This window comes from Bos grunniens, chromosome 5 (genome assembly GCF_055505025.1).
Source record: "Bos grunniens cultivar Pamir isolate PY7600 chromosome 5, Bosgru_T2T1.0, whole genome shotgun sequence".
Lineage (NCBI taxonomy): Eukaryota > Metazoa > Chordata > Mammalia > Artiodactyla > Bovidae > Bos > Bos grunniens.
The window spans coordinates 102,213,129-102,240,427 of NC_141169.1; the positions used below are offsets into that span (position 1 = coordinate 102,213,129).

Here is a 27,299-nt window from a genome sequence, read left to right on the forward strand (position 1 = left end):
ACTATCTAGGTTTGTCATAGCTTTTCTTCCAAGGAGTAAGCCAACCACAAACAGCCATACAGGCCTTAAGTTATAGCCAAGCAATAATTCTCTTGCTTTGCTTCTGCCTTTTTTCTACAAAAGTCTCACTCCAAGAAACTTTTTTTTTTTTTTCCTACATACCAAATATGTGGGTCTGGCTCTCTGACACTTCCCAATTTCCAAACACTAGCTGGGTATCCTACAATTCAGTTAGACTGTAAAATTACGTAACCGGAGTTAGCGTTGGATCTCTCAAGTCTGGGGCTTAGTGCCACAAGACTGCTTCCATTTCTGCTGCCAGTTACAAGTCTTGCCTCCTGTACTTCTGAACACCGGGCTATAAATCAGTGTTCTCACAATCTTTTCCTCAAGTTCAATAATTTTGTTAAATGACTCACGGAACTCAAGAAAGTATTTTACTTTTTCAGTATTACCCATTCATTGTAAAGGCTAGAAACAGGAGCAGCCAAAGGGACGGGGCGTGTTGGGCAAGGTATAAGGGAGGAATATGCAGAGCTCTTGTGCCATCCTTGGGCACTGTACCGTGTCAGCACTGGGATGTATTCCCCACAAAATACACTCTCCAAACCCCTTCCATCAGGTAATTTTTATGGAGCTCCCTTACATGGGGGAGGATTAAATCATAGTCCATCAACAATAATTCACGCCTCTTTGGAGATGGGGAGATGGCTGAAAATTCCAACCTTCTCATCACATGGGTAATTACCCCAGCAATGAACATTCATCCCATGATGATCCTAGAGTCCCCAGCACCAGTCATCTCATTAGCTTAGAATAGACAAGTAACTTCTGATATTCCCAGGGTTTTATGTGCTGTGTACTAGGAGGGAGGGAGACGAGGGCAGCAGAGACCCAATAAAATAAACTACTTTGGAGATGCAAGAGAAGAGGGTTCCATCCTTGGGTGGGGAGGATCCCCTGGAGGAAGAAGTGGCAACCACTCCAGTATTCTTGCCTGGAAAATTCCCATGGACAGAGGAGCCTGGTGGGCTACAGTCCATGGGGTCATAAACAGTCAGACACGACAGAGTGACTGAACACACAGGTATAAACCTAAATACAAAAATGATCAAAGGAAACCATAAACTCTGAAAAAAGAGATCAAAGAAAAACTAAATGAGTCGCTATCTCATGTTCATGGATAGGAAGACTTCAATATTGTCAGGATGTTAGTTCTTTCCAGTTGATCTATAGACTCAATATGATCCCAATCAAAATTCCAGCAAGTTATTTTCTGAATGTCCACAGATTGACCCAGACCAAGAACAGATAACAAAATGGAGGACTGAAACTAACTGACCTCACGATTTACTATTGAGATCCTTTGAACTATAACTTGCTTAATAAATGATAACCCGTAACCTGCCTTCATTGACCAAGCTTGCTTTAATTGTTCTTGCAGATTGCATATGCTCAAAACTTCACGTAGCTTAGATGAAACATCACAAGACTTCTTTAACAGCCCTTATAAATTACACCTCTGATGTATGCATGCTACACTACAATTGCTTAAATTGTTTTTCAGAAACAGGGAGCTAGTCTTGTCCAGGTCAAACCAACCACTGGCCCTGATAACCTTTGACATCAGGGGGTCAAAACTCCCACCCTGGGATCATGCTGCTGCTGCCGTTTTCTGAACAAGCATCCCATGAGAAGCACGAAAATCAGATACACCTGCACAGAACACTGATTACTTCATCTTTACCTTGAATCCCGTCTCTTTCCCCTTAGGAAGCCCCACTTCAGGCCACCTTGCTTCTTTGTCTCATAAACATCCCAAGCTCTTCACCTTTGGGGAGGTGGATTTGAGCTTGGTGCTCCTTGCTTGGCTGCCTCATGAATATACCCTTTCTCTGCTGCACACCTCTGTGTCTCAGCATTTGTCTTTCTGTGCATCAAACAGTATAAAGCTACAGTAATTAAGGCAGTGTGGTATTGGCAACAAAAGATCAAAGATACATCATAGAGTCTAGAAATAGGCCCACATAAATAACAATCAGGTGATCTAGAACAAAGGATAAAAGGCAACACAATGGAGCAAAGACAGTCTTTTTAAGAAATGGTCCTGTGACTTCCCTGGGTGGTTTAGAATCAGTGGTTTAGATTCAGTGGTTTAGAATCTGCCTGCCAATGCAGGGAACACGGGTTCAATCCCTGGTCTGGGAAGATTCCACACGCTGCAGGGCAACTAAGCCCGTGTGCCACAACTACTGAGCAGAAGCGCTACTGAAGCCTGCAAGCTCAAAAGCCTGTGCTCTGCAACAAGAGAAGCCACCACAACGAGAAGCCCTTGTACCACAAATAGACAGAAGCCCCCACTCGCCACAACTGGAGAAAAAGCCCTCGAAAAGCAAAGACCCAGCACAACCAAAAATAAATAAAATAATAAAAAATTTTTTAAATGGTACTGGAACAACTGGACGTCCACATGCCCTCCCCTCACCCCACAAAAAGAATCTAGACACAGACCTTATGCTCTTCTCTAAAAAATTTAGCTCAAAATGTGTCATAGACCTAATATAAAATGAAAAGCTATAAAATTTCTGGAAGATAACATAGATAAATGACCTTGGGTATGGTGGTGACTTTTTTAGATACAAAGTCACTGTCATTAATAAGCTGAAACATCATTAAAATTCCAAATTTCTGCTCAGCAAAACATGGTCTCAAGAGTATGAGAAGACAAGCCACAGACTGGCAGAAAATATGTGCAAAATACATACCAGATAAAGAATAGTTATCCAAAAGATACAAATAACTCTTAAAAATCAACAATAAGAAAAATAAACAGGGACTTCTCTAGTGGTCCAGTGGTTAAGAATCCACTTTCCAAAGCAGGGATTTGGGTTCAGTCCAGGGTTCAGTCCAGGGTTCAGATTCGGTCCCTGGTTGGGGAACTAAGATCCCACCTGCCATGGAGCAACTCAGCCGGAGAGGTCCAACTACTGAGCCCAAGTCCTCGAGAGCCCACCTGCCACAACTAAGACCCGATGCAGCCAAATAAATACGTAAATATTAAAAGAAAACAACTGATTTTAAAATGGGCAAAAGACCTGAAACACGTACCTCACCAATAAAAATATAAGATGCCAACTAAGCAAATGAAACAAACGCTCCATATCCTATGTCATTAGAGAAATGAGAATTAAAAAACAATCGGATATCACTACACGCCTATTAGAATGGCTGGATCCAAAATACTGATAACGTGAAACAAGGGCAAGGATGTCGAGCAACAGGAACTCCCATTCACTGCTGAGGATCCAAAATGGTACCACTAATTTGGAAGACAGATTAGTTTCTTATAAAACTAAATATACCCTTACCATATGATCTAGTCTCAAGCTCCTTGGTATTTATCCAAAGGAAAAACGTATGCAAAAAATTGCACATGTATGCTTATTGCAGCTTCATAATGCCCAAACAGAAACAATCAAGTAGGTGAATGCACAGTTTAACTGTTATTCCACACTAAAAAGAAATAAATTACCAAGCATGAAAAGGCATGGACTGAACTTAAATGCATTATGATCAAGTAAGAGAGGCAATCTGAAAAAAAAAAAACACATACCATATGATTCCAACTATCTGTATTCTGGAAAAAGAAAAAAAAAAAAAACCTAACAGGCAGCAGAAAGATCAGTTGTTGTCGGGGCTCAGAGGAGAGGGGGTCATGAAAAGGCAGAGCAGAGAGTACTTTGAAGGCAGTAAAACTACTCTGTACGATACTATAATGGTGGATGCATGTCAGTACACATTTGTCAAAACCCACATAATGGACAGCATTCCAAATTAGAGTGAACCCTAATTTACTCTTGTAACAGTGGACTTCCCTGGTCTGACAGTGGGGAAGGATGTGAGTATGTAGGGCAAGGAGTATATGGAAATTCTCTGTACTTTCCACTCAGTTTTGCTCTGAACATAAAAACTGCTCTGGACACAAAAAAAGTCTATTCAAAATGGGGAGGGGGAATAATGGGCTTAGGATGAGGCATAATTCTCCAACTATCCTAGAATTACCTGGGGTAGAATTAGCTGGATTGGTGGTGATTATGCTTTTCAAACATGTCACTTAGGAAAGTCTAAGTTTCTGTCTTTAAATAATTTTAGTTTGGTTATTTTTGTTTTTTATTTTGTACTGTGCTGGGTCCTTGTTGCTGACGCAGGCTTTCTCTAGTTGCGGTGTCTGGACTTCTTATTGCAACGGCTTCTCTTATAATGCACAGGCTCAGTAGTTGTGGTGCAAGGGCTTAGTGACTTTGCAGCAGGTGGGATCTTCCCAGATCAGGAATCGAACTTGTGTCTCCTGTGTTGGCAGGCAGATTTTTTACCACTGAAGCCACTAGGGAAGCCCCTAAGTTTCAGTCTTATTTACACCCCATAGTTAACCTTTCTGCCATTTTAAGAAGCCAGTGATACTGGAAAAAAAAAAATGTATTGTGTCTTCCTATGTCTGGGAATAAAGTTAAGTTCGCTTCTCTTTCCCACTAGATTATTTGAATGGAGGACTTGGGACTGATTCATCGTTAATTACCAGTAGGTAGTGAAGTGCCTGGCACTGAGAAGGCAGCCAGAATATAAATGAAGTACAGTTCTGAGTCATTAGGAATCTTTCATCCTGTCGGGCACAGCCCAAGAGTTGTGCTACATGAACTATGTCAGTTGGAATAGTAAATGAGGTGAAGGAAAATTCAGGCAAACGTCAGAGCAGGTCCAGAGAAGTGATTTGTCGCCCTCTTGTGTTCAGTCTTAGGAAATACAGTTTCTCCCCTACACTGCTGCTGTTGCTGCTAAGCCGTTTCAGTCGTGTCCGACTCTGTGCGACCCCACAGACGGCAGCCCACCAGGCTCCCCCATCCCTGGGATTCTCCAGGCAAGAACGCTGGAGTGGGTTGCCATTTCCTTCTCCACTAAGCATCCGTATTCTGAGGCACAAGTAGGAGTCCCTGGCTTGGTTTTGGGCATGCAACAGTGAGCAAAACATCTGCCCACAATAAGCCCACATTGTGGTGGAGACACTCAGGAAAACAATTTAAAGCTGAGCTGAAAAGGATGAGTAGAAATTAGCCAGATGAACATAAGGGTTATGTTAAATTGGTATATTAAGGATTTTGGTGGAGGTGGTACAAATGCAACGGAGTATGTACAGCGGCTTAGAAGCAACAAGAGAACTTGGAGCTTTTGCAGTAACTGTTAAGTCAGTCAGTGTGGTCGGAAAGCAATATGCAAAATGGGTTGGGGTGGTTGGATTGGAGCACTGGTGGTGAGAGATGGAACTAAGAGGTTCTATCTGTGTCCTAAGGATAATGATACGCCTCTAAGATTTTTAAGTCAGGATGACCTAAGTTGAGTAATGCTATAAAAATTACTCATAGTGCTCTGTATTACCAATTAAGGTGAGGAAATTGGGAGATGAGTTGAGACTGTTAGAGTAATGACTTGGACTGAACTGGGGTGGTGATGGAAATAAGAGAGAAAACGGATGTATGTGTATGTGTGTGAGTGTGTGTGTGCGTGTGTTGGGATTCAGGGTGAGGGACAAATTCAGGGATGACTCACATGCTTCATCTGGGTGATGGTGGCAGATTTCTAGAATGAGAGGGGCACCAACCAATGCAGAGAATGACTCAATTTTCCATATGCAAAAATAAGGCAATTTACTTTACATTTATTCACATGTCTTTCTTGGGCACCGTCCCGTATTATAGAGGGTGGAAAACTAAAAACTACATACCCTAGACTCTCTTATAGCTAGAGTTTAAATGTGGTTTACGTTCCAGCAACCGAGAAGACTTGAATTGAAAGCCACATAAGTGAAGAGAGAGGCAAGGAGGGAAGATGCATTTTGCTAGTGTGGATTCTAGCAGAGCCTGTGTGCTTCTGTAGACTGAGTGGTGACATCTCAGCATGCAAGGTGGCCTCCAGAAGATGGGTACTGGTCTCTTGGAGGTTACTGCTAGGAGTCTGTTCTTTAGCTTCCCCATCTCTACCGCCCCCACCCACCCTTTTCTGCTTAAATGATCCTGCTCTCTCTAAGACAAAGCCTGACGGACTCAAGGTGCCAATGAAACATCCAACTAGAGATGCCTATTTTACTTTCAGGTGTAGAAGAGACTGAGGTATAGATCTGGGAGCAGAAGCAAAAGATGGTAAATAGACACACAGGAGTCGGGTACAGTCAAGAGACAGGTGTCTGCGGAAGAAACTTGAACACTTCCAGCAATGAAGTGTAAGCAGCAGAACAGCGTCGGATGCCGCAGAAACCAAAGACTGAACTTTTTCTATCTTATTGAGCATACAAGGTCTTTAGAATTGTGATGAGAGGGAATTAGTCTTCAGGGAAAGGACAAAACACAAATGTTCTTTGGCTCTTAGCTAATCTGTTAAAGATTCCATTTATCCTTGTGACACATGTGTGCTCTGCTGTGCTTAGCCCCCTCAGTTTTGTCCAACTCTTTGCAACCCCATGGACTGTAGCTCGCCAGGCTCCTCTGTCCATGAGGATTCAATAGGCAAGAATGCTGGAGTGGATTGCCATGTCCTCCTCCAGGGGACTTTCCCTACCCAGGTATCGAACCCAGGTCTCTCTCATTGCAGATGGATTCTTTACCGTCTGAGCCACCAGGGAAGTCCTGTGACACTTTTTTTTTTTTTTTTGCCACTCCTCTCATCAAGGATCGAAGTCTATTTCTCCTTCCCTTAATTTGGAATTGAGACCCTGAAGACTTCCTTTACCTGACAGAATATAGTGGGAGTGATGCTGGGGAACTTGTGAGGCTGAGACCTGGGATTCCCCTGGTGGCCCAGTGGTTAAGAATCCATGCTTCTACTGCAGGGGGCACGGGTTTGATTCCTTGTCAGGAAACTAAGATCCCTCATGCCCAGGTGGTGGTTTAGTCCCTAAGTTGTATCCGAATCTTGCGACCCCATGGACTGTAGCCTGCCAGGCTCCTCTGTCCATGGGATTCTCACTGGAGTGGGTTGTCATTTCCTTCTCCAGGGGATCTTCCCAACCCAAGAATTGAACCTGGGTCTCCTGCATTACGGACTTCCCTGGTGGCTCAGATGGTAAAGCGTCCGCCTACAAGGTGGGAGACCCAGGTTCAATCCCTGAGTAAGAACGATCCCCTGGAGAAGGAAATGGCAACCTAATCCAGTACTCTTGCCTGGAGAATCGCATGGATGGAGGAGTCTGATGGGCTACAGTCCGTGGGGTCGCAAAGCGTCGGACACGACTGAATGACTTCACTTCACTCCTGCATTACAGGCAGATTCTTTACCAACTGAGCTACAAGGGAAGCCCTCTCATGCCCAGCAGCATAGCCAAAAAATAAAAAAACTGAAAACAAAGTGAAGGAGATCCTAAGAGATCTGCACCTTCTTCCTTTGCCTCTTGGGATGTTTCTTCTCTCCACCAGGGCCATGCTGTCGGAAGCCCAAGTGAGTCAGCTGTAGATACAACATAGATGATAACTGAGGCTTTTGCCAGCAGCCCCATCAGAGGCTCGTTTCCGTGGGCAGCCAGCACCAGAGAGCCATGAGTGAGACCATTTGGGATTTTTTAGCCAACACCATGTCAAGCAGACTTACTGCCTGATCAACGTACAAAATCATGGAAAATAATAAGCTGTTTTTCTTTCAAAATCCTAAGTTTCAGTGTGGTTTGTTAAAGATCACTCTTATGGGAACTAGGGAGAAGGATCTTCAAGTGGAAAGATTTTCAAGTTTTAAGATAAGGAAGATAGCCTTGTACTTCTGCCCAACCCAGAAGTCCATCTCAGGACAGCTCTGAAGGCCTCCTTCACTTATACCAGAATATGCAAGGGGTGCAGGTGAACCCAATAACAAGCAAATTCCAGGACTTCCCTGATGGCTCAGTGGTAAAGAATCTGCCTACCAATGCAGGAGACGTGGGTTTGATCCCTGAACTGGGAGGATCCCGTATGCCTCTAAGCCCGTGCTCCACAACTATTGAGTCTGTGCTCTAAGAGCACAGGAGCTGCAACTGTTGAAGTCCTTATGCCTAGAGACTGTGCTCCACAAGAGAAGCCACAGCAATGACAAACCTGCAGACTGCAACTAGAGAGCAGCCTCCGCTCACCAGAACTAGAGAAAGCCCGTGCAGCAAAGGAGACTCAGCACAGCCATGAATAAATAAAATTTATTTTTATGTTAATAATAAAAAAACCCAAAACAAGCAAATTCCAATTTTCCTGTCATGAGATTCAGATCTAACTTTTACTAATCATTCAATCCATCTTTCTGTTTCTAGAAATACATCAAGTCACTCTACTATCTCCAAGGAAAGCATTTCTAGAACTTTCTTTAGAAAATGTTGTGAGTAATATAAAAGCAAAACAATATCTGTTTTATTTCTGTTCTATTCCAACTGCATATTAACAGAATGGCTGGAGTATAGGAAGTCTGTTGACTGATTACATGGATTTTAATTATTCATGGCCTTATATTCAGGAAATCTCTCCAAGATATCATTTAAACTAACCTCCAAAAGAAATTCATTTTTATTCTGCCCTAATTTTTGTGGAAGTGATAAATATGAAGCTACCAAAATCTTCAAAATAGTATACATTAAAAAACTACTAAATTCCTCTCTCCGGCTTTCTGCTCCAGGCAGAGTAACAAATTCCTTTGGTTCTTTACTACAAACTGGATGTTTTAGTTGTCTAATTATTTTCTATGGAAGCTCATAAGATTTTCTACATTTCAAGTAAGTTATAGTACTAAATTATAGAAAGTCTTCTTTAATTTTTTAATTTTAACTTTATTTTATTGGCCACAAGGATTGTGGGATCTTAGTTCCCTGACTAGGGGTCAAACCTGCATCCCCTGCTTTGGAAGCAGAGTCCTAACCACTGGATCACCAGAAGTGAAAGTGAAGTCACTCAGTCGTGTCCGACTCTTTGCAACCCCGTGGACTATAGCCTACCAGGCTCCTCCATCCATGGATACGCTAGGCAAGAGTACTGGAGTGGGTTGCCATTTTCTTCTCCAGAAGGAAGGACCACCAGAAGTCCCTAGCAAATCTAGATACAAAGTGAATGTTAAAGGTGATTCTATGGTTTCTGTGTGATTTCTTTCTTTCTCCCACCCTCTTTTTCTTTTCTCCCTTATCTCTTCTTCTTTTTCATCTCTCCTTCCTTTTCTGTATGCTTTCCTATGAATGTACTAATTTCAAAAGGATGTATTTAATTTATGTAGCCCAATCACACTTTTTAACACAGTACCTAGTGTATGGTAAATGCTCCATGAACATTAGTATATATTAACCCTAGTGTATTAAACTAGTGTATATTAATAGCCAACATATTATACTAGCTAAGGCTTCCCAGGTGGCACAGTGGTAAAGAATCTGCCTGCTAACGCAGGAGATGCAGGTTCAATCCCTGGTTTGGGAAGATCCACTGGAGAGGGACATGGCAACACACTCTGGTATTCTTGCCTGGAAAATTCCATAGACAGAGGAGCCTGGTGGGCTACAGTCCAGGAGATCGCAAAGAGTCAGACTCAACTGAGCAACTGAACGTATGTATTATACTAGCTAATTTAGTATTTCATTGGAGAAGGCAATGGCACCCCACTCCAGTACTCTTGCCTGGAAAATCCTATGGACGGAGGAGCCTGGTAGGCTGCAGTCCATGGTGTCGCTGAGGGTCAGACACAACTGAGAGACTTCATTTTCACTTTTCACTTTCATGCATTGGAGAAGGAAATGGCAACCCACTCCAGTGTTCTTGCCTGGAGAATCCCAGGGATGGGGGAGCCTGGTGGGCTGCTGTCTATGGGGTCGCACAGAGTCGGACACGACTGAAGTGACTTAGCAGCAGCAGCAGTATTTCATAATAGTATAATTGTATTAATGTGATTTTATTACATACTATTTAGTTGGAATACAATAGTTTTATGATGCATTCTTATCTACTTAGCAGTTTAAAACATTTATTTTTCCCAAAGTTTCTGTTGGTGAGGAAGCCAAGCACAGCTTTATTGCGTACCTCTGGCTGAGGGCAGCTCACTAGGCTATAGTCAAGGTGTTGGCTGGGGCTGCAGTCTTCCAGGCCAACTGAGAGAAAATCCATTTCCAAGTTCATTCACACAACTCTTGGCCATGACCTTCTCTATAGAGTGACTCACAGCAGCAGCCGGCTTTGCTCAGGGAAAACAAGCAAGAGATCGAGAGAGCACCAGCCCTAAAAGCTGAAGTCTCTTTGTAATCTCCTCTGGGAAGATATAGTCCATTGCCTCTGCTGTTATCTTATTGGCTAGTAGTATACGTAGGGGGGAAGAACAGAACGTGGGGATCACCAAGGGCCATCCTGTAGGTGTCCTGGCTCATACCGTCTATTAAAATGCAAACATATAAATGTGCTGTGTCCACTGATTTTACTAGCTGTTGCTATTTGAGAATAATTATATACACGAGAGTTCCTTGGTGGTCCAGTAGGTAAGAATCCGCTTGTCATATTGTAAACCAATTAGCCTCCAATAAGAAAAAGAATCCGCCTGCCAATGTAGGGCACACAGGTTTGATTCCTTGTACCGGGAAGGTTCTACAGTGCCACAGGGTGACTAGGCAGCTGCTCCGCAAGTACCGAGCCCTCGCCTAGAGCCCATACTCTGCAACAAAAGAAGCCACCGAAATGAGAAGCCCTCACACCACAATTAGAGAGTAGCCCAGCTCGCTGCAACTAGAGAAAGCCTGTGTGCAGCAACAAAGATGAAAAAATTAAATAAGAACACTGCGTTAAAAAAAAATTATACATTGAACTTTCCTGGATGTCTTTCATATTTTTGAATTCCAGACTTTGTTTTCATTTCTTTCCTGATGAGTAGAATGAGAAGATAGAGATTTCCTCTCAGTGAACAAGGTATTTGTCTTATTTTGTGTGTCTACAGCCAATTTTATCAGTTATTCAAATTTATTTGTTGTGAGTTCCATTTCAGGAAACCTGACAAGAGTTCTGAACCTGAATCAAGTATTTTATGTTTGCACGACTGGTCGAGAGGAGCAGTGCAAGGCCCCCACACCTTCTGAAAATGATGAGACAGAAGCACTCAGAAGTCACTGTTGATAAAAGTTACATATGTTTCACATGCACTGATTTCACAGCCCTTCTGCCAAAATCCCTTTATTTCTAGAATAACCGTTACCTGATTTCTGTACCTGTTTCCTCTAGCTCTAGTCCCCTGCCTTTGGATCAAAACATTGGTTAATTATTTTACTGGCTGAACTCCTGTATCCTCTCAAACTACTTTCTTTTCTAGAACTTTCCCCTCGACTTTTTTTTTTTTTTTTTGCATTTAACTCAGTTTTTGAATGTTTATATCTCAAAATATTTCCAAGTCTTCATCTCAACTCAGATGAACAAATTTTGAGTTGCTCTGTGCTAATCATTATGTCAGCCAGAGCAGAGTAAGGACCTCTCAGTGTAATCAAGAAGACAGACACATAAAAGAATGTAATAAAGCCGATGCCACAACAATCAAAATAAAATGCAGAGGTAGCTCAGTAGAGGGAATAATTGACCTTTTTAAACAATTGTCTTTTATGTGGGCCATTTTTAAAAGTCTTTATTGAATCTGGTACAACATTGCTTCTGGTTTATGTTTTGGTTTTTTGGCCTCAAGACATGAGATCTTAGCTCTCAGACCAGGGATTGAACCGCACCCCCTGCATTGGAAGGTGAAGTCTTAACCACTGAACTGCCAGGGAAGTCCCTGGTTAACTCTTCAGAAGCAGAGGGGACCAGGAAGAGATTTCTGGGAAGACAAGCCTTGGGGCTGGGTTTTGATGTGCGTATAGGCATTTATTTTTGTGTTTCCCTGGTGGCTCAGATAGTAAAGAATCTGCTTGCAATGCAGGAGACCCAGGGTTGATCTCTAGGTCGGGAAGGTCCCCTGGAAAAGGAAATGGCAATCCACTCCAGTATTCTTGTCTGGAGAATTCCATGGACAGAGGTGCCTGGCAGGCTACAGTCCACGGGGTTGCAAAGAGTAGGACACAGCTAAGTGACTAACACTAACACTTTCACAGGCCTTTACTGGAGTTGGGAAAAGGATATTTTAGAAAGGAAGGAACGGAAAGTGCAAGGCATGGAGGTGTAAAGAGCAGAGTATTGGAGAGATGCATGGTTACTGAGACGAGGGAGGCTCTCCCTAGCCCAAGGTCTCAGAGGACATACGTTTGTTGGCTCTGAAGGCCTCCGCGGAGTCCATCTCTTAGTTTGGCCATTACCGCTTTATTGCTTCATTCTGCTACACAGAGCACTCCCCCACCCCTCATCCCCACCTCATATAACCCTCCTCCTTTCCTCTCCTCCCTTTTATGGGATCTGTGTGTGTTTAGGCCCTGGATTTAATTTAGTTGGATCATACCGCAGTAATAACGTTTCTGTACATTTGCCCAGAGGCCTTCAGCTAATGGGTGTATTCTTCACAGGCCAGTAAACAGATGAATAAACCAGCACACGGTCTTGCATCTCTGCCTCCCTTCTCGGTCTTCGCATTTTACCCATTGTCCACCAGTTGGAGACCCCTTTTGAAAAACTAGTATTTTCCTGGCTCTCTCAGACATGAGAATGCCTGCCTTAAGTCACTTCTGCACCTTCCAGTCAATTCCTTGGAGGCCTTTCCTGTGTCCTTGACCTGCAGCAGCTCCAGCTTGTATTGGATGAGTATACGGACTGCAGCTCAGGGAGGTCTCCCCTGGGTAGAGTCTCAGCTCACGTCTCTGGGTGGCCGTTGCTCATTCCTGGGCCACGGGTGCTGACTTTGACTTGATGTAATTATAATGATAACCACCAGAGAAAAGTAAATCTGAAGCTGTCTAAGGTCATGAATAAGAAATCAACCCAAGTACTTGCAAATAAATGACATCCTTGAAGGATCAGCAAGAATACAGGGTGGTTTCTGCTTTCACTAGTTCCCGCCTTCTTTCCAGCTTCCCCCCTCCCTTCCTTCTGAGGTCCCACTCGCTGCCTGCCTTCTCCCTCTGCTTGCTCTGAACATTCTGTCCCTGTTTTCTCAGCTCTAACTTCAGACTCCCCGCCCCCTGGGACCCCAGGAGAGCGCCCCCTCCTACTGCCTGGGGAGGTTTTCCGGAGATACAGTCTTACAGTCTCTGGCTGGGCCAGCAAGTTGAGGTCATTGCCGGCCCTGCCAAACGACTGGCCGGAGTTCAGTTCCTCCATCTGTCTGTGCTTCACGGAAAACATGAGTGTGTCTAGGCCCTCTATTGTGCGTCCTGCCTGAGTTCTGCTCTGCGTCTGCTTTCGTTCCTTCCCCACACCCACCACCCTGCCTTTCCTTGCTCTGGCTCTCCCCAGACATCTGTTTTGCAGCCTCTGCACTCTCGTTATGGAACAGATGGAAAAAGATCAAGTTTTGGACCAGGCTGGTGAGGAAGACTTGGGTTTGGCCCACAGATTTGTTCTGGGAACTAACCAGAACCCGTGTAGTTCAGAGATGGAGCAGGTACAGCTTCCAAAGAGAAACCACAGGTTCTATTTGCTTCTTTCTATGTCCATAGCTCTTCCATCCTCAGGACCGCTTCCTTCCTTCCTTCCTCCCTTCTTCCCTTACATCATTAATTTTCTTCTTTCTTCTGGTCCGTAACACATTAATATTATCTGCTCTGTCTACCTGTGCTGGTGCTGGTGCTCAGTTGCTCAGTCATGTCCGACTCTTCGTGACCCCATGGATGCCCACCAGGATCTTATGTCCATGGGATTCTCCAGGCAAGAATACTGGAGTGGGTTGTCATTTCCTTCTCCAGGGCATCTTCCCAACCCAGGGATCAAACCTGAGCCTCCTACATTGGCAGGCAGATTCTTTACCACTGAGCCACCTGGGTCTACCTGGATGCTTCTCTAATTTAGCTGTTTAGGGAACGGAATATAGAGTAAGGAGGCTAACAGATAACTTGAATTTGACACCCTGCTAGTGCACCTGAGGTCAGATTTTCAGATTTGCATTTCTGTCATTCAAGTTTATTCTTGCTGAAGTGGAGATGTTGTAATGGTCTAAGCATGAGAGTTTCTAGGAATAAGAGCAAAGACAAAGTTTTTATAGCTCCTGGATCAGAGAAAGTGTTATATACATATTATGTGATATGATGGGAAACAAAGCAAGCAGAATGAACTTGGCTCCCAATTTTCATTGGCCTTCTGATGGCATTTTTGTCCTCAAAGGCAAGAAACCAAGATTTTTAACATAAGCTTAAACAAAACCAAAAGACAGCCTAAGGCTGGCGTCTTCTCTCATGAAGCTCCTCCACATTACAAAAGGATGAGGGTCCTATATTCCTTAACTTTCCCTAACCCTAAGACAGCCAGCCCTTCTCCTGGACAAAACTCGTGTGGTGTCTGTTTGCTTGGATGTGGCAATAAATGAGATTATGGGGGTGGGTGGGGGGAGGCTAAACGTGTGGGTCAAGAAGAGGAAAAAGAGAGACACAAAGAAACAAAGACATTTGGGGGAGTAGAATTCTAAGAAGACAAAAGTGAGAAAGGGGGTTGGAAGAATGATTCAAATATGGAAGACAGCCAGAGACACAGAAACGGATTCAGCGGGTTTGTTTTTTTTCTTTCTCTTTAGGTAAAAAGTAACCCAAGGACAAAGTGAGACTGGGGCCAGATGGTGGTTCATGGAAGAAAGGCATATATGAGCTTGAGCCAACCCGTCAAGGCAGCAGCACCATCTCTCATCAGTGTGATCATAACCTTTGGAACGAGGGTGTGAGTGATTGCAAAGCCCCATCGCCCTTATCCTCCCCGCATCATAGTAGCACTGAATCAGACTCCTCTAGCCTGGCTTTCCCCCTCCCGCCCTCCCTCCCTCCCTCTCTCTCTCTCTCTTCCTTGCTCTCCCTCATCTCATTGTTTCAGAGTAGGCCAAATTCGAAGTCCTTTCCAGGGAGTGGCCCTGTTCATCTTACACCCCAGCCAAAGTGGAACAGAGAAGGAGAGAGACACATTCAACAACCAAAGGGCTCGGTGGAAAGAGCAGAGAACCATCAACAGTGAGTGGCTTGGATTGTCTAAAACCCTAAATAGACAGAGGGAGGGGGGGTGTGTGTGTGTGTGTTAAAGGGCTGGAAGCAGGCAATGGAGAATGTCACTGATTTAGACATCCCAATTATCCATGGAATTCAAATGAGGAGAAACTTAGATGAGCAGATATTATTTTTTTTAAAAAGTAACAGATATAAAAACAAAAGTTTAGATACTAGGGTTTAAAGAGGCCATGGGGTGGATGGGGATTCCATCAGTATAAAATTTCCTGAATTGCTGGGAAAGAAGGGGTGAGAATAATGGCAAATGATCACAGAAGAGAGTTTGAAGAAGTGTTGGAAGAAAAGAGAGGAAGGGTCTGAGACTTATGGGGGACCAGGAAAGACCTTGGAAAGCAAGGCATCCTATAGATATGCTTGCCTGGAGCGGAAGTGCTGATCACAGTCTCCACTCTCCCCACTCACCTGTCAGACATGGCGTTCTTCGGACCCAAAGTGCTCCTGCTTCTCACCGCCCTCATCATGTCCTCTGGTGAGTCCCTACCTTTTTTTCTTTTCTCCCTAAAATGTCAGCTCCTCTAGGTGGGTGGAGGTGTATGTTAGAGGGAGGATGGAAGGAGGCTGAAGGGGAATGGGAGGAGAGATGCTTGCTATTTAATTCTAGAATTTCCCATTAAAGAGAAGTAAAAGAACACGGGGAGTTCCTTGGCAGTCCCCTGGTTAGGACTCTGCACTCTCATTGCCAAGGGCCTAGGTTCAATTCCTGGCTGGGGAACTAAGGTTTTGTAAGCCTTGCAGCATGACCAAAAAATGAGAGAGAGAAAAGAAAAGACTTTGCGATTAGAGGGATGTGATTGGAGATGACCTCAGATCTGGGGGAAGGCAGGCAGCCTGAGAGTTATGAAATTAAAGCAAAACTAAGATACACACAAATGCATATTAACCAAGAGGGCCACTCTCATAAATGTACAAACAGGGAAACAAATACCAAAGGAGGAAATTCCATGGTGGCCCAGTGGTTGGGACACAGTGCTTTCACTGCCATGGCCCAGGTTCAAGCCCTGGTCAGGAAACTAAGATCCCAGCAACTCCCCGCACCCCCGCCCCCGCCACTGAAAAAAGAAAGCAAAAGGAGAAGCTGATGTATACAATTGTGTACACAGACATAAGGACCTCCTCACAAGAAACTCAAGTTTAAACCATGAAGAAGGGGTTTCCCTGGTGGCTCAGTGGTAAAGAATCTGCCTGCCCTGAAATGCAGGAGCCATAGGAGATAAAAGTTCAATCCCTGGGTCTGGAAGATCCCCTGGAGGAGGGCATGGCAATCCACTCCAGTATTCTTGCCTGGAGAATCCCATGGACAGAGGAGCCTTACGGGCTACAGTCCATAGGGTCACAAAGAGTCAGACTGAGTGACTGAGCACACACCACATGTTAAAACTGTGAAGGAAAACAGTGGGGATATATTAACCTAACAAACACAAGCACCAGACTCACACAAGCAGATTCACGCGCACACAGAAAATGTTGCCGCCTCTATAGGCAAAAGGAAAATGATCTTCATAGATTGTACAGAATTGAACTAGACGACTGGCCACTCTGTGAACCTTGGACTTTCCAGAAAAAAAAAAAAAATCTTACTCTTTTTTCTTTTTTTCTTTCTTATTCTGCCCAACACAGACTGTGAGATAATCATTTGGGGTCTTTTTCAGTAGTGTAGCTGGAGGGGCTGGCTGTGGGGACGGAAGGACAGGCCATCAGGAAGGGCTGCTGCCTTGAGGGTGGACAGGACCCCACCCCTTCTGGACAGACTGAGAACAAGAGGCCTCCTGAGTCAGGGCTCCCCTTTGTGCTCAGCAGTCTCCTGTCTTTGAGTGCTTCCAGGTCTGTGTGTAATACTAACAGTCTGCCTCTTTCTATATGGAGCTGTAACAGAAATAAAACATGGCAAGATAAAGTACAGCAATTTTCCCATCATTTTCTGGTTCATCTCAGAAAAGCTTTATGAGGTATAGAGCTGGACGCATTCACATACTTCTCCTTCCTTTGTGCAGGCCGGACACCCCTAGGGGTCAGCGGACAGCGAGGAGGTAAGTGATCCCATGGATCTGGGCTCTGTTGGGGTTCTTATCAGGACAATGGAACCAAATGGTCAGAGTTCCAAGAATTTGTCATACCATACAGAGATGAAGTGCCCAGGTGTGTAAAATAATAGAATTGAATTCAACAATCCTGTCATCCCATTCATAAAACTTTCTCATTCACTACTGAAATAACTTCACTCAAATCTCTATGTCCTTCTCATTTCCACACCCTCGGATAACGCCTGCTACTCCTAACAGGATTTTCCTATCTATGTAAGAGTGGAAAAACTAAAATGCAGACAGAAAAAGAAGTCTTCCCAGTCCTATAGAGAAATTGTGGCTCAGTGAGACAGAATCCATAAGTTTTGGCTTCCAAAGGTCCGCTTCCTTCAGCTCGATTCAATATCTGCAGTTGCCTCTTGGCATCAACATAATTATAATTTCTCTTGCTTTTCCCAACCCTTGAGAGCTCTACAGTATATAACCCTTTAATGAGTCGAAAGATCTAATGAGTAGGTCACAACTGGTGCTTTTAATGAGTTAAGATAGACTAAAATAAAAACAGAGTACCCTGGGGACTTCCCTGGCGGTCCACTGGCTAAGACTCCATGGTTCCAATGCAGGGGGGCCCAGGTTTGATCCCCGGTCAGGGAACCAAAACCCCCATGCCACAACTAAGATCCTAAGAGCCTCAACTAAGACCTTGCACAGCCTAAATAAATATTTCTTAGAAGATAAATAGAGTACACTGCAAGTAGATGACAGAAGTATTATTTTTACTCTTCTTTCAGTTTTATATGTGTATACTGGCTCACAATATAATTTCTTACTGTGCATCTTGGTAGAAAAAATAAAAATACAGAAAACCCTTTGCTCTTTTCTGGTCTGAATCCTTACATTTTTGAACCCAGATTTTATTTCAGCCCTGTGCTGTGCTGTGCTCAGATGCTCAGTCGTGCCTGACTCTGTGTGACCCTATGGACTGTAGTCCGCCAGGCTCCTCTGTCCATTGGATTTCCCACGCAAGAATACTGGAGTGGGCATCCATTCCCTCTTCCAAGGGATCTTCCCAACCCAGGGATCGAACCCATGTTTCCTGCATTTCAGGCAGATTCTCTGTCACTAGAGCCACCTGGGAAGTCCCAGCACTAGCACAACTACAAATCCAAATTCCTTTCTTTGGGCTGGTTAAGGTCCAGTCCTATTTTATGACTTTGTGATGCTTGTTGAGCAGAAATATTGTAAGAGCTGATGAAAATGTCTCCATAAGATTCCTTCTCAGAAAACATTCATAAGTCCGTAATAAAGCTTTTATGGAGGTAGCTCATGGAAAAGGTGGGTAAACTGAGGGATATACAGAAAACTAGTACTGTGCCTGAAATTCTAAAAACACAGCTAGGATATTCTCAAACCCTTTGTTCACCCACTGCTTCCTCTATTTCTGTGAGTGGTTGGACTGGAATGTAGCTGGAGAGAAATGGAAACAGGACAGGAATTGGCTACACCCCGGAGAAAATCCACTCCCTTCTTACAGCCTCTGGAATGAATCGGGTCAGTGGTTTTTCATTTATCCTGTGGGACTGGAGCAAACTTGAATTCCTTTTTATCAAAATCTGCTCGGAAAGAAGAAAGCTTATGTTAAAAAGTGTTAAAAAAGATGTTAAAAAGTTCCTGTCCCATCTGATGCCTTTCTATCTGGAATTTTTTCCTAAAAGATGAGTGAGGAATAAGCAGGGGAAATTCCTTTACAATGTTTTGTGTTTTGCTTCTAGTACAAGGATCAGTAACTCTGATATGCTTTATAAAAATGCTATTCTCACCAGATTGTAAATCTGACACTTGCATGCAGACCTCAAGGCAAAGTATTATGCGGATTTGCTGCCCTCTAGTGGGTAAAACCGATAATGACTATAAGCCTTTTACAGTGAAGGTTCATTACAGATGGGAGGTTTGTTAAACGTCTAGTTCTTCACACTGCTTTTTTGTGTTGCTTATTAAAACAGAGACTATTTGTTTCAGGAGTTGCTGTTATGTACAGTTTCAGATGAAGTTTTCTTAATTTATCCAAATATCTTCCATCTTAAGACCTGGACCATTTTTTACTTCTTTTGTCTTTACTTTCCAAGGGTCAAGAGCAAAGCATCTCCCCTCCTCTCCTCTCTTTCTACCTCACTTGTCACTGTGAGCATCAGAAAACGACCAATGTAACCTCTTGTGAACTCTGTGTAGAGAGTATCATCAGATATCCAAAAATATCAAAATCACGAATGTCAAAAATCACAGTCTGGGGATTTCCCTGGTGATCCAGTGGTTAAGATCCTGCACTTCCGTTTCAGGGGGTGCCAGTTCAATCCCTAGTCGGGGAACTAAGATCCCACATGCCCAGTAGCACAGTCAAAAGATTTTTTTAAAAAATCACAGTCTTTTTGAGAAAGACAATTTTCATTTAAATAAGTATCACAAAGAGGTCATCAGCCCATCAACAAGCTCTATGACCTTGGATGAGTTATTTATTCTGCTGATGCTCAGTTTTACCATCTGTAAAGCAAGCCCATAGTAATCCCTAACTAGCTGTATCAGTTATTATCTGTTAGGATGAAGTCATTCTTGCAGTCCAATGCTGAACCAAAGTTTAATCAGTAGACTATCTGATGGCTACGTAGTTCATTCATTCCTCTAAATAAGAACAATGGGAAAGGGACAGTCTAGGGTTAGGATTGTATGAGTATATTCATGGGAGTAGGAAAAGTGTGACATTTGTTTGGGTTACAGGGGAAAGGACTTTGGTTGGGAAACAAAGAAAAATCCTTTTAGGATCTTACTACATGATGGCTTCTGTGCTTGACAATTTCACTTCTTGGGAGTGCAGGGGTGGGGGATGAGGGGAAGAGAATGCTCAGAAAGTGTTTTCTGATTGTTTTTATGCAGATGATGTGACCACAGTGACTTCAGAAACATTCACAGAAGATCCTAGTAAGATATTCTTTTATTTCCTTGCTCTCACACTGTGGCTAGAAGGATTCAAGATGATGTCTGTATAAAGTAAGAGGAAGACTATTAAAGAGTTTCAGGGATGTCCCTGGTAGTCCAGTAGCTAAGACTCTACGCTCCCAGTGCAGGGTGCCCAAGTTCTGTCCCTGCTCAGAGAACTAGATCCCTCATGCTGCAACTAAGACCTGGCACAGCCAAATAAATAAATATATTTAAAAAGAGAGAGAGACGGATTCAGAGCCCTGTTGTCTATGTTAGATGCCACCAAGGCTATAAACATGCCCAATCTTTTTGCCGCTTCCTTTTCCTTCTGTGATAGTCCCTTATATTTCTCCCCAAGAGTCCGCATTCTTTCGCTTCAATCTTGCCTCCTTTTAGATCATCATGCCTCACGCTGTTTTTCCCTTTGCTGTTTTTCCTGCTTGCATTTTTCCATTCCCTGCATCTATCGTATTTTTACAGATCTGGTGAATGATCCTGCTACAGATGAAACAGGTAGGTTTCACTCCAGCTCTTAAAAATGGCACGTTTCATGTTAATAGTCACAGTATTTATTCTAGCTCTTGAATTAATCTTATAATTTTTATCACTGGGAAGGGGATGAAAGAAAAGATGCTCCTGGCCCCCTAAAAAAGAGGAAGCAAAGTGGATTCATAAAAAAAAAAAAAGTGGATTCCTAGCTTTAAAATACATACATAAAGACTTCCAATGTCAACAGGCCAAATAATGCTCAAAAAAATTATCTTCAATGAACTCTCTTCCCCTGGACACAATATAAAAAACCCAGCCATTGCCTCAGCTTTTTCCTGTTACCCACATTCTCCCTCCTGCACTCTGCCTTCCCCTTTGTCAAACCGGAGCCCTTCTCACATCACTGTTTTGTGCCTTTTCAGTTCTGGCTGATATCCAGCCTTCCACCGATGACCTGGGTGAGTTCAGATCTGGGACCTCAGGGCCACGGGGGCTGTTCTGGGCTTCCCACAATACCCATGATGGAAGACAGTACAGCTGGTGAAGAACCCTAAATAGGACTACATGTTAGGCAGAGCATTTGTCCAACAGTTTAATTTAAATTAATGACATGTTTGAGCCCCTAACAAGCAAGAACTGTGGTTTGATACATAAACTGCCAAGGTTTGATTTTCCTCTCCAAGTTTCCAAGATTGAATGGGTAAAGGTAAAGGTGAACAAAACTGATTTTCTTCTAAACATCTTTTGTCTAACAGATGAGATAAGACAATGGAATGGATAATTTTATTCAGTTTCACCAAACATATATAATCAAGGAAAAGAAGCTGTGAAATCTCAGAGTCCTTGATTATATTCAGTGTTGAGAGTTAAGAAAGGCTTTTCTGAAGGGCACATTGACTAGGTTGATTCCTGGAAAACAAATAGAAGTGAATTAAATGAATGGAAAGGCGAAGAGCTTTCAGGTAAACAATGTGGGCTAAGGCTTAGGATGGAAATGAAAACCAGCCAGAGAACAGTTCATGCAAAGGAAAGTTCTAAGCAGATTATTGAATTGGAAAGCCAGCAAGAACACTGCTGCCTAGTCCCAATAAAATATGATGTCCTGAATTATTTTGTTAGAGGTTTGGGAGAGAAATGAGCTGTCAGGGAGCAGAGACTGTTGAGAGGAAGTCCAGTTTTCTATTAGATAGATGGTAGCTATTGGGTGGATGGTAGCACCATTCACTGAACATTTTGAATTGGTGAAGGGAAAGAAGGCAGTTTGAGACATGGAAGGGTCTTTAAAAAAAAAAAAAATCCATGAGCTCTTCCACAAAGAGTTGAATTTGTAGACCTGGAGCTTTTTAGAAGAAAGTTCTGAGCTAGACATAGAAGTTTGAGAATTCTCAGCATATAAACCTGTGATTGAAACCACGGGAGCCTGGGTTCGATCCCTGGTAGGGGAAGTAGATCCCATATGCCACAGCTAAGAGTCCGCATGCCCCAGTGAAGATCCTGCATGCTGCAGCTACGAACCAGTGCAGTGGAAACAAAGAAATCGGGGATAGATGAGATCACCCAGCTAACATTCTTCCTATAGTATCCTATTAGCAACCCTTCCGATAACATTTTACAGCTAACTCCCGTGGTTAGTCCATTTCTTCAAGATGCATCTTACTCCTTGACTTACTCTCCATTCTACAAACTCAGCCAGTATTTAACTTGCCCCTAGGTTAGGACTGGGGCTTCCCTGGTGGCTCAGGGGTAAAGAAACCACCTTCAATGCAGGAAATGCCGGTTCGATCGCTGAGTCGGGAAGATCCTCTGGAGAAGGAAATGGCAACCCACTCCAGTATTCTTTCCCGGAAAATCCCATAGACAGAGAGCTTGGTGGGCTACAGTCCACAGGGTTACAAAGAGTCGGACATGACTGAGCACACACGTGGGTCTCAAGTAAGGCATGACAGTTACAGGGCAGTGACTTCTAGAACCAGTAATAACTGAATAAAATTTCCTCCTTTCAGCCTCACTTAACGACAAAAATACCACCACAGGTATGATTGTCTTTTGCCTGTCTTTTTCTTAAGCTTTTTTTTTTTTTCTTCCTGAAGATTCCTAATCTCCTTGTTCTTGGAAGAATACTTGGTACATCTTCTAGTTTTATTTCCAATTCTTTTTCAAAGAATATTTGTAGTCTTCATATCCCTCCCACCCTACCTCAGTGTCTATGAGTTCCTGTTCTAAAGGTCATGGGGAAAAGATGGGATCACTACTGCATGGTCCCAGAACAGTCCTCTCCATAACTAACTTTGAACATCATCTGTTTGTTAGTGGGTCAGGAAGTGACCTCAAGGACTTAGCATTACTGTAGATGTCATGCTTTCTCTAACATACTGGTAATTCTGATGTGCAGCTAGGGTTAAAAACCACCAACAGAGAAATAGTGACCCACTTTAGAATTCAAATTCTTCAGAATATGACTGTTAGCATTTCATCTTTCATGTTGCCACCTGTCTAACCCTAGAAGGACTTTTTCCTAGAAGAACCCACAGGGACTATTTTATTCTCTTTCCTTTCAGGTAGGGAAGCACCTAAATTTCATTGTTTAGCCAACATCTATTATTGCTTTGTGGACTTCTCTGGTGGCTCAGCTGGTCAAGAATCAGCCTGCAATGCAGAAGACCTGGGTTCAACGTCGTGAAGATCCCCTGGAGGAGGGCATGGCAACCCACTCCAGTATTCTTGCCTGGAGAATCCCATGGACAGAGGAGCCTAGAGGGCTACAGTCCATGGGGTCACAAAGAGATGGACATTACTGCTTTGTATTGGTTACAGGAAGAACATACCCCAGCTTACAGTGATCCTTTGTAGAGACTACTCTGTAGGTTTTCCCAGCTCTCTCTCTCCTCCTCCATTCCTCTAACCATGTGTTTTTTATGGTGGGTATATTCAGAGTGCCGGGATGAGAAATTTGCCTGCACAAGACTCTACTCCGTGCATCGGCCAATCAAGCAATGCCTCCATCAGATATGCTTCACCAGGTAAAGGGTCCCATATCACCCAGAGAGCCACCCATGATAGCGCTTTCATGTCAGTAACCATTTAATGAGCACCTGCTCTGGAATTTCAGCTTCTAAGGGGGCAGAAGTTTTAAGCATCACCCTTTAAGCTATTCCGAAGGTGCCAATTAGAACCTAGAGTCTGCACAGACTTAAAGAATGAACTTACGGTTGCTGAGGCAGGATGCAAGTGAGGAATAGTTAGGGAGTTTGGAATGGACATGTACACACTGCTGTATTTAAAATGGAGAACCAACAAGGACCTAAAGTATAGCACAGGGAACTCTGCTCAGTGTCATGGAGGAGAATGGATACGGGTATATTATGGTTGAGTCTCCTTGCTGTTCACCTGAAACTATCACAAAATTATTAATCAGCTCTACCCCAAGACAAAATAAAAAGCTTTTTAAAAAATAAAAATACTTAAAAAAAAAGCAAATAGACTTAAGACCTGAGAAATAAATAATGGGAAGTGTATTATGATAGAAGGAAAAAACAACCTTGAGTCTGGATTGAGGCACACGGAACAGCTTAACTAACAAATGTAGATGCTGAAGGCAGGGACGGTGAGTACTAGAGGAAGGATGGTCATGAGGGAAACACTGGTTTATCAAATTCATCACATCCGAGAAATAAGCTGGAGCTGAAGATGCAAGTGTGAAGGTAGAAAATAATAGGGAGTAGTGTGGGAAGTATTAGAGCTTGAGTCTAGGTGGAATGTGCAAAGTTGTAACTAACAAGCGTGATCGATACCATTCTATCTTCTACACTACTTGAAGGGGTGGGAGTGGGAAGTCTGAAATACTTAAGGAAATCCAAGTATTTCCAGGAGTTGAAAGAGGCATCTCAGGCAGAGGCTAGTTCTCCCTCTCAATGCTTTTTCCATATCCTTCTTGCACCATGACATTGGATCTATGGCAGTTCACGGCGTATGTACGTCATCAACAATGAGATCTGCTCCCGTCTTGTCTGTAAAGAACACGAAGCTATGAAAGGTAAGACTAGCTTTGATGGGGAGGAACAATAATGAGAGCAACTGATAACTGGGGCAAGGTGCTAACAGATCCAAGATGTGGCTGTGGAGGAGGAGCTTTAGGCTGCTCTCCGACTTCCATCAGTTCCTGCTCCACCTAGTTACCCCAATAAACAATATAAAGAAAGCACCATGTTTGGTATATTCATAACCCTCAAAGCTGCTGTACAGCACAGGAAGTTCAGCTCTGTGTTCTGTAATGACCTAGATGGGTAGAATGAGAGGAGGAGGGAGGGAGGCTGAAGAGGGAGGGGATATATGAATGCATATAGGGCTTCCCTGGTGGCTCAGCCATGAAGAACCCATCTGCCAATGCAGAGGATTCGGGTTTGATCCCTAGGTTGGGAAGATCCCCTGGAGAAGGAAATGGTAACCCACTCCAGTATTCTCACTTGGGAAATCCCATGGAGAGAGTAGCCTGGCAGGCTGCTCAGTTAGACATGACTGAGCAAGTAAATAACACATAGCTGATTCACTTTGTCATACAGCAGAAACACAGCATCATAAAGCAATTATCTTCCATTATTAACATTAAAAAATTGATAACCCTTAAGAAAGCACCGCTAAATCCCTTTCCAACTAGACAGAAATCCCTAACTTCTCTTATGTATAGATAGTGCATTCGGATGCTCTGCTACTTTGAAGATCATTCACCAGAGATAAAAAGCCAAGTCCACTATTACAAATAACAATCTCAAAAAAAAAAAAAAAACAATCTCTACTAGTCCTGCAGCCATGTTCATAAGCCCAGGTGGGGAAAAAGCCACTAATTTAGAGACTATAACATTTGGATACATGAAAAGTCACTTGGACATTGGCTGAACACCAGCTACCTTTACAGTAGTCTACCAATTCCAAGAATAATTTCCCTTGCTTATTGTGAAATTTTAGAGGTAGAGCAAAGTAGAAAGATTTTATTAAAAAAAAAAAAATTACAAGAGTCCAGATGTGTGGTTAGACACTATGTATGGTGTGAAAACACTATTTCTCACCTTCCCCTGGCCCAGCCCCAGATGATGGCTGCCGTCGTCAAAGTCACCACATGCAAAAGCCACTCTGACTCAGCTGCCGGCCTTGCACCAACCCCCTCTGAGTAAGAGCTGTACTTAACTTCGCAGAAGGAAACTTACCCCTTGCCTTCATTGGCTCTGCAAGCCACCTGCAAGGGAAGCACCTTGACACTGAGGATGAGTATCTGGGACTCGAGGCACTTTCAAGTGTCTCAGGGGACTTGCTAAAGTTAGCCATTTGCACACAGTAAACACTTTTGAATGACTGGACCTTATTTTTTTTCCCCTGCTGTTTAATAAGTCCACAATTAGAAGAATTGGAAGCAAGGTGTGAATAAGAACTGACCACCTGTGCTCAGTTCTTTTGCATCCAGTCTTTCATTTTCAACTACATTCTTGAAGCAGGTATTTCAATGCTTGTTTTGCAGAAAAGGATGGTGAGGTTCAGAAAAGACTCTTTCTGGTAGGGAGTAAATAACCATTAAGTTACAGATCCTAGGTTCTAACCCTGATCTATTTCTCTTCAACCCTTTCACTGCACCACCCTGCAGTCTCCTCTTTCTTCTTCTCTTTTCTTGGAGCCCTGGCCACCTTCCTACATTCTCATCTCAACATGCTCTGCTTCTCTTCTAGATGAACTCTGCCGTCAGAAGGCTGGTCTGCCCCCAAGGCGACTCCGACGCTCCAACTACTTCCGCCTTCCTCCCTGTGATAATGTGAATATGCAGGGACCCAGTGGTCTGTGATCAACAAGGAAGAGGAAGCAAAGAATGTGTGGGTGGGAGGGAACTCCTTGTCCAACCATTGTCAGCTAACCCATAGACATGAGTAGTTCTTAAATCAATCCCTTTGCAATGTCTAGCTTTTGCCCCTACTTCTTCAGTTTTTTTTTTTTACCCACTTTGTCATTTTTCAGTACATAACATATAGTTTTTGTAGTATTGCATGGTTTTGCTGCTTCTCCATATCATAGACCTGGTAGATAAATGATTAACGTGTCGCTTAGATAGAAACATTCTATGTACAATGTCAAGAGAAAATAAACTTGAATAAAATTATTAAAAATATTAACTACTGAATCTGTTTGAGATAGATCTTAGGGGGGAAGATGCTATCACTATCAATCTCAATTGACTACAGAACGTCAATATTTTACATTCAAGCATTTCCTAGATTAACTCCCCATTCACTTACGTGGTCCTTTTTATTCCTACTATTTTGCTGGACTGTCCTAACTTTTGCCTGGTATGTCCTCTTTCTGTTGTTCAGTCACTCAGTTACACCCATGGACTGCAGCACACCATGCTTCCCTGTCCTTCACTATCTCCTAGAGTTTGCTCAAACTCATGTCCATCAAGTCAGTGATGCCATCCAACCATCTCATCCTCTGTTGTCCCCTTCTCCTCCTGCCTTCAATCCTTCCCAGCAACAGGGTTTTTTTCCAATGAGTCGACTCTTTGCATCAGGTGGCCAAAGTGTTGGAGCTTCAGCTTCAGCATCAGTCCTTCCAATTGAATATTCAGGGTTGATTTCCTTTAGGATTGACTGGTTTGATCTCCTTGCAGTCCAGGGGACTCTCAGTCTTCTCCAGCACCACAGTTA

The 27,299-nt window shown here is 43.3% G+C and overlaps 2 protein-coding genes across 7 annotated transcripts in view; one reads left to right on the forward strand and one right to left on the reverse strand.

Annotated features, from left to right (window-relative positions):
* The window catches only part of RIMKLB (ribosomal modification protein rimK like family member B), a 135,080-nt gene that overhangs the window by 60,261 nt on the left and 47,520 nt on the right, over positions 1–27,299 (reverse strand). The window lies entirely within an intron of this gene.
* Positions 15,001–26,768, forward strand: MFAP5 (microfibril associated protein 5). 5 transcript variants are annotated; one of them, XM_086402067.1, is made up of 10 exons: positions 15,001–15,079; positions 15,543–15,602; positions 17,125–17,160; positions 20,083–20,127; positions 20,608–20,640; positions 21,039–21,074; positions 22,620–22,649; positions 23,549–23,636; positions 24,576–24,649; positions 26,331–26,768. In XM_086402067.1, the coding sequence occupies exons 2-10, from the start codon at positions 15,545–15,547 to the stop codon at positions 26,441–26,443; spliced, it is 513 nt and encodes a 170-aa protein (XP_086258193.1). In that variant the 5' UTR covers positions 15,001–15,079; positions 15,543–15,544; the 3' UTR covers positions 26,444–26,768. The 5 variants fall into 5 exon arrangements, with proteins under 5 accessions (XP_086258193.1, XP_086258195.1, XP_086258196.1 ...); XM_086402069.1 differs by lacking the exon at positions 22,620–22,649; XM_086402070.1 differs by lacking the exon at positions 21,039–21,074.